Source organism: Equus przewalskii, chromosome 1 (assembly GCF_037783145.1).
Source record: "Equus przewalskii isolate Varuska chromosome 1, EquPr2, whole genome shotgun sequence".
NCBI classification, from domain to species: Eukaryota; Metazoa; Chordata; class Mammalia; order Perissodactyla; family Equidae; genus Equus; species Equus przewalskii.
This window is the reverse complement of record NC_091831.1, coordinates 48,070,805-48,088,296: the sequence shown is the minus strand read 5'-3', so window position 1 is coordinate 48,088,296 and position 17,492 is coordinate 48,070,805. Positions and strand designations below refer to the sequence as shown.

The 17,492-nt window shown below is 36.9% G+C and overlaps 1 protein-coding gene across 2 annotated transcripts in view; it reads left to right on the top strand.

The window, feature by feature from the left end:
• Positions 1-17,492, top strand: part of IPMK (inositol polyphosphate multikinase) — a 41,231-nt gene that overhangs the window by 10,168 nt on the left and 13,571 nt on the right. Inside the window, exons 2-4 of one of the 2 annotated variants that reach the window (XM_070611361.1) lie at positions 5,663-5,748; positions 10,821-10,917; positions 14,854-15,026. In XM_070611361.1, the coding sequence (XP_070467462.1) occupies positions 5,663-5,748; positions 10,821-10,917; positions 14,854-15,026 (356 nt within the window). Of the gene's footprint in view, positions 1-5,662; positions 5,758-10,820; positions 10,918-14,853; positions 15,027-17,492 lie in introns of both variants that reach the window. The other variant, XM_070611354.1, reaches the window with a different exon arrangement.

Genomic DNA, 17,492 nt, shown 5'->3' with positions numbered 1-17,492 from the left:
ATGTAAGTGGAATCACACAGTATTTGTACTTCAGTGACTGGCTTATTTCACTTAGCGTGTGCCCTTAAGGTTCATCAATGTTGTAGCGTATCAAAGAATTTCCTTCTTTAAGGCTGAATAATATTCTGTTGTATGTACATACCACATTTTCTTATCCATTTATCTGTTGATGGACATTTAGATTGCTCCCACCTCTTGGCTCTTATGATTTATGGCTGCAGTGAACGTTGGTGTGCCTTTCTCTCATTTTTTTCCTGAGATTCTAAAGATCTTTTCTCAGACTGTTTGATATTATTCTACAGATCTTGGATTCTCTCTTCAGATTTTTTCCACTCTTTTTTTCTCTCCCTTTGCGATTCACTTTGGGTAATTTCTGTTGACTTGATATCAGAGTCACTGATTCCTTCCTCTGCTGTTTTGTGTCTACTGATGAGCCCGCAGAAAGCATTTTTTGTCTGTTACCACAGTTTTTTATTTCTATCATTCCATTTTTTTCTCTTAAATTTTTGTTCTGCTGAAATTTTCCATCTTTTCATTCATGTTGTTTACCTTTTCTATTATAACCTTTAACAGCAATTATAGTTATTTTAAGTTGCTTTGATAATTCTAACATCAGTGTCATCACTGAAACTATTCTGTATGTTGCACTGTCTCTTGGCAGTATTTTTTCCCTTGCTTTTTCATGTCTTGTAATTTTTTTTATTAAATTCTGGACAGCATGTGTAGGATTGAAGCAACTGGAGCAAACATTATTTATGCCTGAAATAAATATGCCTTTTCTGCTAGGCTGTTAATGTTAGTGATTGAGCCAGTCTAGTCAGGAGTAGAGCCAGCCTTGACCTTTGTTGTTGTTATAGTTACCTTCTGTTATGGACTGAATGTCGTATTCTTCCAAATTCATATGTTGAAACACCAAGCCCCAATATGATTGTATTTGGAGATAGGGCCTTTATGGAGATAGTTAAGATAATGAGGTTATAATGGTGAGGGCCTGATCCAGTAGGCTTAGTATCCTTAGGAAAAGAGACAGGAGCAAGCATGCTCTCTCTCTCTCTCTCCCTGCCATGGGAGGACAAAGTGAGAAGGCAGCCGTCTGCAAACCAGGAAGATAGCTCTCACCAGGATCGAATTGGCTGGCACCTTGGTCTGGGACTTCTAGCCTCTATAACTGTGAGAAAATAAATTTTTTGTTGTTGAAGCCACCCAGTCTGTGGTATTTTGTTATAGAAACCTGAGCAGACCAATCCACCTTCAGTGCACCATGTGCTTGAAATACCTATGTTGTAAATTATGTTTATGTAAGTTATGTTTAAAGTGGGGCTGGTTTGCCAGAGGATTTTTCTCAGTATTGCTGTTTAACCCTCTGCTTTAGTTCTTCCTTGTGCACTCATGCCTCAGAGAGAGTTTTTCTTCGTGTTCATTCCCCTCCTTCAAATACAGATTACTGTTGCTGATTACTTGGTGATTGCAGGCCTGGACTAGGCTGTAGGCGTGTCCTGTGTTGCCTGGTCCAGTTTCAATATTAGGAAGGCCCTGTGACCTTGAGTCTTGCGGTGGGCTTTTTCAGTGATCCTACACCTTTTTTTTTGTGGGAGTCAAACTCTTTAGCAGGTGCTTTACATGAGTTTCCTTTCCTTCCCCTGTAATAGGAGACCTCTGAACTGTGAACCCGTTATCGTTTTCTGCTCTCTCGGCTCCCCAGGATTAGAGGATTTTTTCTTTTAACGTTTGCCTGTCCACAGTGGATCACCTGTGCCTTGGGGGGCAGCATAATTTACTGCCCTTATCCTGGAAGCTTAAGAGTTTTGTTCACGGGGCAAGAGGTCCTGGGAGGTCTTTTTTTCTATAATAGTGGTGTCTGCCTTCCTCAAGGACTTCCTCTCTTCCTACCCCTGAGGGTCCCTTTTTCTGGGTTTTTTTGAGAGGTGGGGTTTTCCTTACCCCAGTCTTTCTCTTGAGGGACTGGAAGAGAGATCCCTGGAGAAGATGCTGCAAGTGTTTGCAGCTTCTCAAGAGTTCTGTAGAAATCTTCCTTGACTTATGATGGGACTATGTCCTGATAAATCCATTGTAAATTGAAAATATCGTAAGTTGAAACTGTGTTTAATACATCAAACCTACTGAACATCATAGCTTAGCCTAGCCTTCCTTAAATGTGCTCAGAACACTTACATTAGCCTACAGTTGGGCAAAATCATCTAACACAGAGCCTATTTTATAATAAAGTGTTGAATATGTCGTGTAATTTATTGAATACTGAACTGAAAGTGAAAAACGGAATGGTTGTATGGGTACAAAATGGTTGGAAGTGTATCAGTTGTTCACCCTTGTGATTGCATGGCTAACTGGGAGCTGCGGGTCTCTGCTGCTGCCCTGCATCGTGAGAGAGAATCACAGTGCATATTGCTAGCCTGAGAAATATCAAAATTTGAAGTCCAGTTTGTACTGAATGCATATTGCTAGATCTTCATCGAAGAAAATTCATAAGTTGAACAATTGTTATATTAGGGACCATCTGTACTCTCTCCCTAACCTACACTTGTCCTTTAGCCATTTGTTGAAAATGTTAGGTGAATTATTTTTACTGCCTTGTAAGGTGGCCCCATCTTCCCATGCTCTGCCAAAAGCAAGCCAGTGCTCCCATCCTGCCTTTTAATAGTGGTTTGTGTCTTAGATTTCATGTTTGCTGTTTACCATCTCAGCACTCCATGGATGGGAAGGCCTTTCTTGTTCTACATCCCAACCTTTGGGAACAGAATTTCTCTTCAGAAATTTTTAGTTATATTAAACTACTCCTTGAAGTCCTAAAATCTTTTTTTTTTTTTTTTTAAGATCGGCACCTGAGCTAACAACTGTTACCAATCTTGTTTTTTTTCTGCTTTATCTCCCCAAACCTCCCCCCCTCCCCCGCCCCATACATAGTTGTATATCTTAGTGGCAGGTCCTTCTAGTTGTGGGATGTGGGACGCCACTTCAACGTGGCCTGACCAGCGGTGCCATGTCTGTGCCCAGGATCCGAACCCTGGGCCGCCGCAGCGGAGCGTGCGAACTTAACCACTTGACCACAGAGCCGGCCCCTGAAGTCCTAAAATCTTTTAACTGCTTACCAACAATCTTATCTATATGGTTTCTTCTGAGAAATCCACTGAAAGCCTGGTGAGGGATCCTTTGTACATTATTTTCTTCTTTCTGCCTTTAGTATTTTTCTTTGTCATTGACTTTTGACAGTTTTAATATTATATGCCTTGGAGAAGGTCTTTTTGGTTTGATGCAATTAGGAGTTCTATTATCCTTATTTACTCGGGTGTCCACTTCCTTCCCCAAGTTTGGGAAGTTCTCAGCTATTATTTCTTTGAATAAGCTCTCTGCTTCCTTCTCCTCGCTTCTTCCTCTGGGATACCTGTAATCTTACTTTTCCTAATTGAGTTGGATATTTCTCGACATGAAAAAGAATTTCTTCATTTTTAAAAAAAATGTTAGTTCTCTCTCCTTCTCCACCTGAATCATGTCTGTGTTTCTATCTTCAAGCTCATTAAGTTTCTCCTCCATGGGGTCTGCTCTCTTTTTTATGTTTTCTATATTTTTTATCTCATTAATTGTGTTCTTCATATCCAGAATTTCTGTTTGGTTTTTGTAGAGCTTCAAGCTCATTGGTGAAGTATTCCTTCTGTTCATTAATTTTATTCCTGAGCTCATTGAACTTTCTGAATTTCTTGTAATTCATTGAGTTTCTTTATGACTGCTGTTTTGAATTCTCTGTCACTTAGATTGTAAACTTTTGGGACTTCAGATTTGGTTTCTGGAAAGTTGTCATTTTCCTTCTGTTCTGCCATGTGACTATAGTTCTTTAGGGTGTCTGATGAATAGATCCTCTGCCAGTTCATTTGTGGTAGTAATCACCTTCTCTTATTTGGATATGGCTTTGGTTAATTTGATTCCAGTCACCTGAGTCTCGTGTTCGTCCACTGGCTCTCTCTGGGCTCGGATGCTGTTGTCCCAGGCACCACCTGTGTTGCTGTTCCCCGGTTGTCTGGGGATGCTGGTTGTACCACTGCCAGGGGTACTGGGTTCACAGGTGTCGCTGTCCCTGGTGGGGGCGTATGGGCCAACGGACTCATATGCAGCCTCTGCTGCTGGTGGAATTGGTGTCAGGGTGCTGCCACTGGGGGCTGGGTGCTCCCGCCCTGTCTGCTTGCAGTTGTGCAGGTTGAGCCACTGCCTCTGCCGCCATTCCACTGACTGTTGTGGGGCAGCACTGCACTGCTGCCGTTGCTGCCCCTCAGGCATTCGTGCACTGGCTGTCGCTGCTTCTGGACTTTGCAGACGCACATGGGGCTGCTACTGCTGCCTTCTGGGTGTTTGTGCATGAGGGGCTGCCACCACCTCACTGGCATTCAGGTGCCCAGGGCCATGCTGCCCTTGCCTCCTCTTGCAGTCATTCAGGCCACTGTGTGAGGATCCATGTCCTGGGTTACTGCTGCTGTGGGTGGGGCAGAGGACTGCTTTCCTAGTTCCACTGCTTCCCCGGGGTCTAGTCCACCCACCTTCAGATATAAAGCTGCCTGGATCTCTTGGGCGTCTTGTGCTGTTTAGGGAATCCTGTGTTGCTCAGTGGATGTCTGTCTGGTTGTAGTTTAGAGGTGAGAGACACAGGGAACCTCTTACTCTGCCATGATGCTGACATAACTCTCCCTTATATCCGTACAGATTACTGTTTACTGCCTTTCTGTTCTGTGTCTAGGTCTTAAAACAAACGTGATTATTGTATTTCTTAAGTTGCAACTTTCTGCTTTTGTTGATTAAATTCTGCGTTTTTGTCATGATTAAAAATTCCTGACACTTACCAAAAGAAATAGAAACTTAATAGCATATTTCAAAATTATAAATAGATTTATTTGAGCCCTATTGTGTTTAGCATGATTTTGTAAAATCTCAGTATATGAAAGTTTAAGATTTTAACATGTAAGTTTGAGAATGAGTCTTCATAGTATAGGGACAGGGCCAGTGCTAGTACATATATGATGACTTTAGGAAAAGGCTCCCGCTTTGAGTGGGCTGATTGTAAAAGTGCCCCTTCCTGCTCCAGGGTTGGTGCCTGATTTCAACCCCCACTTTTCCCATTGGCTATGTGCCCTCCTACTATCTGTACAGCTGTACATAGTGCATCTGAATCAGGAAAAATTTTTAGTTGCTTTCTTGTAACAGATGAGAGAAACTTGTAAAAAATTACAAAGTAAGAAGTTCATATAGGACTACCATTAGCATGTATTTTTTTTTCTGCTAATAAAAGTGGCATCAGTTTATGCTTCTGCTTTCAACTTCTTGTTTTAACTATAAATTAGCATCTCTTGGAAAGTCTATTACCAAAGAATTTCTATAAAAATGTACACAAATGTTCTATTTATTAGAAAGTCTGAGAGCGCTACTGGGGAGTAGTGGTTGGAGACAATAAAACCAAGCTACTTAGAATTTTTTTTCTGGTGCTTTGTGTATAACAAGAATTGAAATGTGTTGCATGAATGTTAAAATTTCTGAAATAAGTAAAAGGAAACGCTTAAATTTATGAAAGTTGTTTATCTGTAACTTCAGGTACAAATCTATCCTATAATGCAAGGTACAATATTGTTAAAGCATTAAAGTGTATTCAATTTTTGTTTTATAGGTATATTGCAACATCCAGATGGCACAGTTTTGAAACAGTTACAGCCACCTCCAAGGGGTCCAAGAGAGCTGGAATTCTATAATATGGTAAGTGAGGTAAGATTTGTTTTGTTGTATTCAAAGTGTTTTTCATTGTTTTCTGGTGGTGAGTCAGTAAGAAATACATTTGACAGCAAGTCCTAGTATACTGTATATGTGACTGAAACAAAAGCTTCATGAAATACAATTCTTATCTTTACTGATGCAGTGTAGTATTTTCTATTCTACTTCATTTTTTAAAGATCCTTATTCTGATCCACTAAATTGACTTCAATTAATGAGATGACCTACATTTTGAAAAACACTTAACTGAGAGACTTTGTATTTCTCAGAAATACTGAGTGTAAATAAGTGTTTTTATTACAGGATTTCTTAGAGCCTTAAATAGGCTAATGTGTACGTTGAATCACCAAAGTGGGGGAGGGGGAAGAGGCATCCTTAACATCTTAGTTAACCATATAACTAGGATACTTTTTAGTACATTGGTAGTGTTTTTCAACCACCACCTCTGTCTAGTTTCAAAACATTTTCATCATACAAAAGAAAACCTTGTGCCAGTTAAGCCATGATGCCCTATTCTTCCTTCCCCCCATTCACTGGTAACCACCAATCTGCTTTCTGTGGACTTGCCTATTCAAGGTATTTCATATAAATGGACTTATACAATATGTAATCTTTTGTGTCTAGCGTCTTTTGTTTAGTGTAATGTTTTTAAGGTTCATCTACATTAAAGTAAGCATTAGTATTTTGTTCCTATTTATAGCTGAGTAATATTCCATTGTACTTACCTACCACATTTTGTTTATCCATTCACCCATTGATGGACATTTGGATTGTTTCCACCTTTTGGCTTTTGTAAATAGTGCTGCTGTGAACATTCATGTATAAGTATTTGTTTGAGTTCCTGTTTCCATTTTCTTTGGATATATACCTGGGAGTGGAATTGCTAAGTCATATGATAATTCTACATTTATCTTTTTGAGGAACTGTCACATTATTTCCCAAAGCGGCTGCACCATTTTATATTTTCATCAGCAATATGTGAGAGTTCCACATATTGTTCCACAAACAATGCTTGTTTGATTTGTTTTGCTTTGTTTAACGGCCATCTGAGTGAGTGTGAAGTGTTAATCTCATTGTGGTTTGTTTTGATTTGTATTTCTCTAATGGCTCATTATGTTGAGCATCTTTTCTTGTACTTATTGCCATGTTTATATCTTCTCTGGAATAATGTATCTTCAGACCCTTTGCTCATTTTTTCATTGGGTTGTCTTGTTTATTTAGTTTTAGGAATTCTTTCCATATTCTAGATATAAGCCCCTTATCAGATCTATGATTTGCAAAGATTTTCTCTCATTCTTTGGATTGTCTTTTCACTTTCTTGGTAGTATCTTTTGAAGCACAAATGTTTTTAAATTTTGAAGTCCAGTTTATCTTGTTTTTTCTTTTGTTGCTTGTGCTTTTGGTGTCATATCCAAGGTCATGAAGATTTATGCTATTTTCTTCTAAGAATTTTATAGCTTTAGCTCTTAAATTTAGGTGCAAGTGAAAAAAAACAATACAAGCTAAAATGAAAAACAAGTATTGCTATAAATGCTTTACCAATATTAACTCAGTTAATCCTCACAACAACCTGTGAGTTAGGCACTGTTAGTTATTATCCTCATTTTATATATAGTCGTGTGTCACTTAATGACGGGGATACGTCCTGAGAAATGCGTCGTTAGGTGATTTCCTGGTCGTGCTAACATCATAGAGTGTACTTACACAAGCGCAGATAGTATAGCCCACTACATACCTAGGATATGGTACTAATCTTACAGGACCACTGTCGTATATCCAGTCCATTGTTGACCAAAGCGTTGTTATGCGGTGCATGACCATACGGTACGTGCACACTACAGCATGATTAGTTTAAATAACTTGACCAAGATTGTTCAAATAGTTAATGATGGCCTCAGGATTTGAATGTAAGCAGTGTAGCTCTAGAATATGCGTTTAACTTCTCCACACTGCCTTTATTTTGAAGAAAGTATTTTATATTTATTCTGTAAAAGTCTTGTACATAATTTGTTGAATTTATTCTAGGTACTTTATTTTTTGTTTCTATTGTAAACAGTATTCTTTTGAAGTACGTTTTCCAATGATTGCTAATATATGAGTGAAATAGATATTTCTATAGTGTTCTTACATATAGTAATCTTACTGAACTCTTATTAACTTGTATTTATCTGAGCTTCTCTAACAATTCTAATTGTTTTCTGTATAGACAGTTATATCTTCTGTGATTGGAAGTTTTGTTTGTCCCTTTTGATTCCAGTTACTTCTCTCAAGGACTTCCAGTCTAGTCCTGCATTGAAGTAATGATGGGGGCATGTCCCTCTCATTTAACAGAAGTGCTTCTGACATTTCCCCATTAAAGTATGACTCTAAGTTTTTGATAGCTACTTCTGCGCAGATTAAGGAAATTGCCTTTTGTGTGAGTGAGGGTTCTGTCAAGAAATAAATGTGCTTTCTGTCAGTTTAATAAAAGGACTGTTTACAAAGGTGCAGTCAGAGTTTAAGGCCACCTGCAAGAGATAATGCTATACCACCCCTGGGCCGAAAGGGCAAGGAGAGGGAGTGGTTACTAAAACCCAGGAAGCTAACTTTGTGAGAAGACATGAACTAATAAGGAGGGAACTAGAGAAGTAAATAACCTGATCTCAACTCTTCTACCCTCCATCTCTTGCACCAGTAAGAGACAATGGCAAGAGGGCAAGGGACCCACCCATTGTCATGCAGTTGATTCAAGTTAGCTTCTTGGGAAAGGGGAAGATAGACAGAATTTTTTCTATTTTTATTTCAAGAAACAATTTAAAACATGAATGGGTATTGAATACTTTTCAGCTACCTTTTCTGTATCTGTTGAAATGATCATATGAGTTTCTTCCTTTAATCTGTTAATGTGGTAAATGCCATAATAGATTTCTAGTATTAAGTTTAGAATAAAACTTACTTGGACATGTCTTTTTTATTTGTTTTATAATAGTGCACATTACTGGGTTTTGTTTGCTAGTGTTTTATTTAAGATTTTTTCCAGCCATGCTCATAAATGAGATTAAACTATTATTTTCCTTGTCTGGTTTTGATATCAGGTTTCTTTTAGCTTCATAGAATGAGTTGAGGAGTGTTTCTTTTTCTATTTTATGAAAGAGTTTGTATCGGATAAGGATTTATCCAAAGTTTACACCAGTAAACTTTAATGGTTTTGGATAATTAGGTAGACCATATTTGGTGAGAGTTAATTGGATAAGATGTTTTACAAGTTGTTTTTAAAACAAAAATCTTTTCCTTAAAGTCTTGATAAAACTTAAGTATAAGTTCATCAGAGTAGCGTGTGGTCTGTCTCTGTCTCTTTCTTTCTTCCTGTCCATCCTTCTTTTTTCCTTTCATTCTTTCCTGGGAAGGGATATATTTTTAACCAGTGATTTAGTTTCTTAAATGTCTTGATTTTTTATTTGTTAATGTAATGGTAAAATAGTTAGATTATATTTTTATACAAAATTGACCACTTGGCAAAGTTCTTCATAGTATTTAAAAAAATCTCTGCTAATCTAGTTGTGACTCACTTTTTATTCCTGATATTGTTGACTTGCTGCTTCTCTCTTTTTCTCAATCAGTTTGGCCACCAGCATTCTTGTAGTGTAATGGTAGGGGAATGGAGAGGGATGCCAAGGTTTTTACTGTTCACTATTTAGATTTTTATTTGCTCTCCCTTTTTCAGTATAGTAATTCTATCATCATGTATGCCTGGTCCCTAAATTCAGAGATCCTTTGGTTCAAGTCTTCATAGTGGACCTTTGTGAAGCCCACAGATCACTGCTCAGCTTAACGCTTTTGGTTTCCTCTTTATTTAGATCCTTGTTAGTTTCTGTTCTTTCTTGGGAGCTCAGCTATGCATTTAAGGAAATATTCGTTAATTTTGTCTTACATTTTTAGGTAGAAAGTCTGGCATGTTGCAGTAAATACCAGTCCTAGTACTTTAAGAAATTTATATTTAAAATAAGAAGAGAAGGTTTACTTCTCTACTCTTCCAGTTCTTTTATCTTTTTCGCTTATAAATATTTCATGGACTTCTTTAGGTAAGTACATAGAGATATACTTGGCTCCTCCATCTTGTTTTTACGTCATCATGAACACTGCCCTCATTGTCATTGTGCCAGGAACAGAGGGATGATAAGGTACACCCTGCTCTTAATTACCTTGGTCTGGAAGTGACTAATATCACTTCTGCTCACATTTCAGTAGGGGAGGCTGGGAAATACAACGTACCATATGAATATTTGGTGAGTCTCTGCCACACTTGAGTTTATTCTGTAAAGTTATGTTGTATGTAACTACTTGGCATGGTTTGATATATATAATTAGAATTCAAATACTAAGATTTCATAAGCATTTTATACCAGTAAACTTTAATGGTTTTGGATAATTAGGTAGACCATATCTGGTGAAATTTCATTGGATAAGATGTCTTACAAGTTGTTTTTAAGACAAAAATATTTGTTTCCTCTTCTAGGAAAAAAACTAAGACCCTAGTTCCAGGATATCTGAACATTTCTAGTATTTTCTAAAATTCTTACTGGTTATAAATGAAGGAATTAAATGAGCTATAATTAGACTTAACATTAAGTTAAAGGATAACTTTTTTAAAAAAAGTAAAATCGCAATTTGCTTATAGATGTGATCAAATGGACACTAAACTCCCCCCATCCCTTGGGGGTGGTGGAGAGACACCAATTGAACCTCCTCTGGCCAGAATTTATTTGCATGTCTATGAACAAGAATTATTTTGTATTTGCTAAGAGTTATCTACAACTTACTTAGTTCTAAAATAGTTGAAGGATAGTGAAAGCCTAGAGTTAAGTAACCGAGAAGACCTTGCTCTAAACAACACATAGTTTTTCACTGGAGACGCACAGTAATCTTTTTTTTTTGCTTTTTCCAAATTTACTTCCAAATTGAAACTCAGACCAGATAAATTGTGATTCAACAGTATTGTTTTATTTGAAAAGTATATAGCAATTATAAAGCGTTATAAGAAAGCTAACATGCAAATGTTATATTTCTCTTTGTTTCAGGTTTATGCTGCTGATTGTACTGATGGTGTTCTTTTAGAGCTACGAAAATATTTGCCAAAATATTATGGTATCTGGTCACCTCCCACTGCACCAAATGGTAATCTTTTCTTAAAAATCTATCTTTTAATCTTAATTCATGAGAGTGGCTTTTTAAAAGTCTTTATATAAAACTAAGCCTAGTAGTATAAAAAAGAATATATATGTGTTTTTCTTTCTAATCCTTCTCTACTTCATTAAAGAAAACTTATTAACACTTGCTTTTCATAACCAGTTTCTTAAATGATACATACAAATTAATGGCCAATCTTACAATTGAATGAAAATAATGTATACTGGTACTTAATACTGTATCAATTTACAGATGTCCTTTTTTTCCTGGTTTATTGGGCAGTTTCTTTTCTCATTTTGAGTAGGAAAAAAAATCAAGAAAAATATTTTCTTTGCATAATTTCCTCCCTATCTCCTACCCACTCCTTCATCCTCCACCTCCAGGCTTTAAATTGCAGTCTTTTAAAAAATACTGGTAAGTTTCGTAGTTAGGAGACAAAATGATCTATGTAGGTCACAGTATTTCTCTCTCTTAATATTAGTTAATATTGAAGCAGTATTTGCCACTTCAAGGCCTTTGACAGAGCAAAGAGAATTTGATTAAACAAGCAGCTTGACTACTTAATTGAAGAAGGTTCATGAATGGAGAAGAGTTTCAAACTTGACAGAGTTTAAGAATAACCCATAGGCTTCTTAAAATGCAAATTAATAGACTCAACTCCCAGACATTTTGATTATGTAGCTGTAGGTTGGCGTTTAGTGATATACTTGTTAAATAAAAGCTGCAAGTTTTTTTGATGTGGATAGTGCTTGAACCACATTTTGAGAATGAGGAGAGAAGGGGGCTCCAGTTTGAGCTTGTTCTTTGCTTCACTTCTTTGTCTTCCTTCTGCTTATTCACAGGATTTGCCAAGTTGCATTAGTAGTGAATCATGGTGTCTGCCTGTGACTGTCCCCAGTTAGCTAATAGTCAGTCAATAATGTTTTTAAAAAGTGAGCTGAGCTTTAGTATTAGAGTAATGACGTAATTTATTTCCTGGCCCTTTTTTTTTTCTTTTTTTATTTGGGCATCTTTTCTTATATGCTCAGGGTAGAGTTTTATAAAGCTTGGTAAATTCTTATAATCCAAAGTAGTAAAATGTAGAAAGTACTGTCAGTTCAGCAAATTATTGTAACTTTAGGGAAGCATAAGAATGTGCTGACCAATGTGTTTTTTTAAAAAATTTTTTTCTGACAGCTTTATTTATCTGTTTATTTGGTGAGGAAGATTGGTTGCCAGTCTTCCTGTTTTTGCTTGAGGAAGAGTGGCCCTGAGCTAACATGTGTGCCAGTCTTCCTCTATTTTGTATATGGGACACTGCCACAGCATGGCTTCATGAGTGGTATGTAGGTCCTTGCCTGGGATCCAAATCTGCGAACCCCAGGTCGCTAAGGCGGAGCACAGAAACTTTTTTCTTACATTGAGATATGCTTATCTCAGTATAAACTTATGTTGAGATATGATTTACATACCATAAAACTCACTCATTTAAAGTGTACGATTCCGTACAATTCAGTTTTTAGTGTATTCATGGAGTTGCACAATCATCACCTGTAACTATTTTTAGAACATGACCAATAGGATTCTTTTTTTCTTTTTAAGATAAAACATTTGTTGGCAATTATTTTTAAAGATTTTGGGCTAGTTCTATATGTTAAATCTCATTTGTACCTGTGTATGAACACAGATGCCTAGTACACATACTATCAAAAGGCTTTTATTGATAGTTTTTTAGAGGAATGGAAATGTATATGTTCAAGTAGGTTTGAGCAAATTTAGGCTTCTCAGATGTAATGTCCAGCCTTATTGATTGGTGGGGTTCTGGATCTAGCTACCAGTCAAGCTTCAGGAAGCATGGACTAAAATAAGCTGGCATACATGTCTGTTATCTCCCTCCCTCTTTGCCCCAGATTTGGAGGTTCAAGTTCTCTACTTGTGATTCCTACTTTCAGCTTCTGTTGCTCAGAAGTGGCTGGTGATTGATGGGGAAAGTGGGAACAAGGCCTTCTCTGTTTTTCCGTTTGGCTTCATAGTTGGGCAGGGGATCCTCACCTGGTCTTTTCTCCTTTTTGAGAGGTTCAGAAATGAAGATGGTAGCCAATACTTAGTAAACTTTCTAGATATGGTGGGGAAGAGCCTGATGAAACTTGGAACCCATATTCTCATAATTTATAGAATCAGCGATATTCATTAAGGGGATCTAAATAAGTCTTCCTTCAACTCCCTAAATGCCCTCTCCCTTGTCTTTGTTTTAAAGGAACTAGTTATCTTTACTATTTAGTTATTTGTAGGTCTTTTGATTTTTCCACAATGTTTCAAATGTTTCTGTTTTTTCTCCTTTGATACTGGGGAATTTTCTGCCTCTCTTTCTTAGAGTGTCAGGACTATATTTCAGCAGTAGAAAATTTGCTATAGGAATTTTTATTTTATTTTTTTAGGAAGGTTATCCCTGGGCTAACTACTGCCAGTCCTCCTCTTTTTTTTGCTGAGGAAGCCTGGCCCTGAGCTAACATCGTGCCCATCTTCCTCTACTTTATATGTGGGATGCCTACTACAGCATGGCTTGCCAAGCGGTGGTCCGCACCTGGGATCCAAACCGGCCAACCCTGGGCCACCAAGAAGTAGAACATGCACACTTAACCCCTTCGCCACTGGGCTGGCCCATCTATGGGAATTTTTAATGTTTAATGTATTATAAAACGATATAAGTATATTTAATTTATATTTAGGATAATATTTAATTATATATATTTAAGTTGAAAATATATGTAAAATAGAAAAGCTTCCTTCCTTCATAGTAACGTTGTGTAATCTTGTGCTATCATCAACAGCATGAAGTATATAAATGTTTTGAGCATGCTAACCATGTCATTGGTAAAGCCACTGAGAAATCTTACTTAGTAGTCTGCTTATAACCAGCCATGAAGTGGTATATTTTGAAGTACCTGGTAGTTATTTTCAGGATCTTTACCTCAAAAAATTAAGAAACTATAGAAATTATATATATACTTTCCATAAATTAATAGATAAATGCTAGATTTATCTTCTGTGGACATAGCCTTTTAAACTTAACTATATTTCTCTTCAGTGTGACCTCTTGTAATGAGCTCCATGTATTTATGAAAAGTAGATGTCCTTCTATTTATTTTGCAAATGCCAAGACTAAGCATTGCAGAATACTGTCTTAGATCTGAGGTTCACAAATGCTGGTCCTTGGACCTCTGACAGATGGGCTTCATCAGAATCTGTTGTCCTAAACAGAGTGTTTGAGAATTTAACAAAGTCGGTCCAGTTATTCTACTATCTATCTTTATGATTTATACACACACAAATACACACATGCATATATATGTACTTATATGTAAAACTCTCTCCATTTTTTTAATATGTAAAATTCTGTCTTTACTTGCAAGTTACATCAGATCAAATAATCGTAATTATTTTCCGAATATCATATTAATGTAGTTTATTTCCTTGACCTTGGTCAGAATGAACTAAACCATTCCAGATAGAACATTTATCTTATGCTTAGTTTGTCGGACTTTTTGGATGAGTTTTACAACATATTGTCTGTTCACCTAAAAATTGAAAAGTACTGCTCCACTCTACCCAGAGGGGCCTAGCTCAAAAAGTGTCCTTAGATATCCATTCTGTGGCCTTGCTTTATAAGTGAAGCTCCCCTGCAATAAAATGCCTTTGATCATTTAAATTACTGAATCTCAAGATTGACTTACTTCAAATTAAGGTCTATTCTAGTGAAATAATTTGCTAATTGCGTTTTTCAGAGAGAATTTGTATTTAGATTTATTTCCAGTGATGATGACTGTAAAAAAATCAGCAAAGATCTCAATGCTCAGATGATTTCCTCATTTTGTTTTCACCTGACAATTACTTGAGTAGTAGTGTGTTTGCCTAATACTAATTAAGGTTTTTCTTTAATAACAGATTTATACCTAAAACTGGAAGATGTGACCCATAAATTTAGTAAGCCCTGTATAATGGATGTAAAGATAGGGCGAAAAAGTTATGATCCTTTTGCCTCTTCTGAGAAGATTCAGCAACAGGTCAGCAAGTACCCGTTAATGGAAGAGATTGGGTTCTTGGTGCTTGGCATGAGGGTAAGAGTGATTATTAATATAATGCACACATTTCTCTTTACATGTTTTTCCTTTGAAAAATTACAGATGTCATTATACTACTAATATATCAAAAGATAATATATTTGGAATTGATTTGTCCCTCACTCCCCAATGTGAGCAGAGATTTTTAGCTCTTTTGTTCACTGATAACATGGTCAGTGTCTGGAATGATTCTGACATATAATATGTGATTATTAAATAGATGAATGAATGTTTTAAACAAGCTTATGTTTAGGTACAAAATTTATGATAAGTAAATGTGATATTTATGATTTTCGCATGAGAAAAGTGTTGTTTATATATTCAGTAATTTTTATATATTTTAAAATAGAAAAAGGAAATTAAAAATTAGGTCACTGTTTCAGATTGTGCTTTAAAACAGTTATTTTATTTGCTCATGCTTCTGTGGTTTGGCAATTTGAGCTGGGCTCAGGTGGACAATTCTGCTAGTCTCCCCTAGGGTCCCTCCTGTGACTGCACTCATCTGATGGGTCTACTGGGGGTAGATGGTGTAAAATGACCTCACTCTCATGTCTGCTTAACTATATAAGCATAATGGGTAGTTTTGAAATTCATGTAAGATGGTATATGAGTCTTTTGAGTTTTAAGCAGGAGAGTTAATAGGAAGCGTTATAGATGAACTGTTAATGTGATGGTTATAACAGCACAGTTGAATTTGGTATTCTGATTGTAAATAAACTAAAGAAATTGTTGATACAAGTATTTCATTTTAGGAACTGTAATTAAATGTGGGTATATAGTAAAGAGAAAAAAGGGTAATGGAGTAATGTTAAAACAAACAAGGAATAAACATTCCACAGGAATCTGAGTGGGCAACTATTTAAACTTTCACTGTTTTCAAATCTCTCACCTTTCCACTTTACTTCTCAACTTTTAGCAGATGACTTTGCCTTCTGCTTCAGAAAAAAATGAAAGCCATCAGACAGGATTTCCTTTAATTTCCTGCTTACAGATGTACATGCCTAACCTGCAAGTGCTTTCATTCCCTCTCTACTCTTTCCTGTCACACTGAAGAATTTTCTATCCTCCTGTCTAAGGACAGCCCTTCTCTCTGTTCTCTGGATCTCATTCCCTCCCACCTTTTCAGAAACCTCTAACACAATTGATTCTCTCTTGTCTTTCTCATATCTTCAACTTCTGTCTCTCTCTACTCTTTTCTTTTTGCTTTAAATATGTTCAAATCACTCTCAATTTTTTAAAAAACAAAACATCAGAACCTACCTTTACCCTGCCCTGTTCTCCAGCGGTGGATTTAATTTGCCTCTCCTTCACAACCAAATTAGTTATTTCCATTTCGCTACTTTCCACTTAGTATTCTTCAGTCCAATCCAATATGGCTTCTGCTCCATCATGCCACCAGATTGGCTTCTCACTAAGATGTCCCTAATGATATCTCCATGTTACTAAATTCAAATGGTATTTTTCATTACTTACCTTATGTCACTTAGAAAAGCAGCCTTCAAGGCTGACTTGGTCCTCCTTGAAACATTCCTCTTTGTGTCCATGGCACTGCACTCTCGCCTGGTTTTTTCCAAAGGCCACTGTGCAGGTTTCTTTGCCAGTTCATTTCTCTCTGTTTATTCTTTAAATGTTGAGATATTCTGCTCAGTTCCATTTTACTGCCTCCCTCTCTTTTCTTTCTATTTCTTCCTAAGCAGTGTCCTTTGTTTTCAGTGGTTCAGTTTCACTTACATTGATAACTCCCAAATGTATATCTTCAGCCTCTGCTTTTTCTTTGATCTCCTGATCTGTATAGCTAACAGCCTACTAGACATTTTACTTAGATAACTTAAAGACATTTAGGATTAATACATAAAAAACTGACACACACATCCCTCTTGGAAACTAACAAACATAACATAGCAACAAATTTCTGTTATTCCCTATCTCAATAAATTAGAAATCACCATTACATTCAGTTTTGTAAACTAGAAACCTTACAGTCACCATCACCTCTCAGAGCTATCCATCAATCCTATCAATCTTAATTCCCAAATATCTGTTGAGTCCCATTATCACCATTATCCCTCTCCAGACTCTAGTATCTTAACTGATCTTCCTCTTTTTGCTTGAGGAAGATTGCCGCTGAGCTGACATCTGTGCCAGTCTCCCTCTCTTTTCCATGTGGGATGCTGCCTCAGCGTGGCCTCATGAGCAGTGTGCAAGTCCACGTTCAGGATCTGAACCCATGAACCCCAGGCCGCCAACACAGAGCACCTGAACTTAAACTACTACACCACAGGGCTGGCCCCTGAAGTTAATTTTTTGGTGTGGTTTGAGGAAGGGGTCAAGCTTCGTTCTTCTGCGTATGGATGTCCAGTTGTCCCAGCACGAGTTGTTGAAAAGACTATTCTTTCCCTCACTGAATGGTCTTGACACCCTTGTTAAAAGTAAATTGACCATAAATGTGTGTTTATTTCTAGA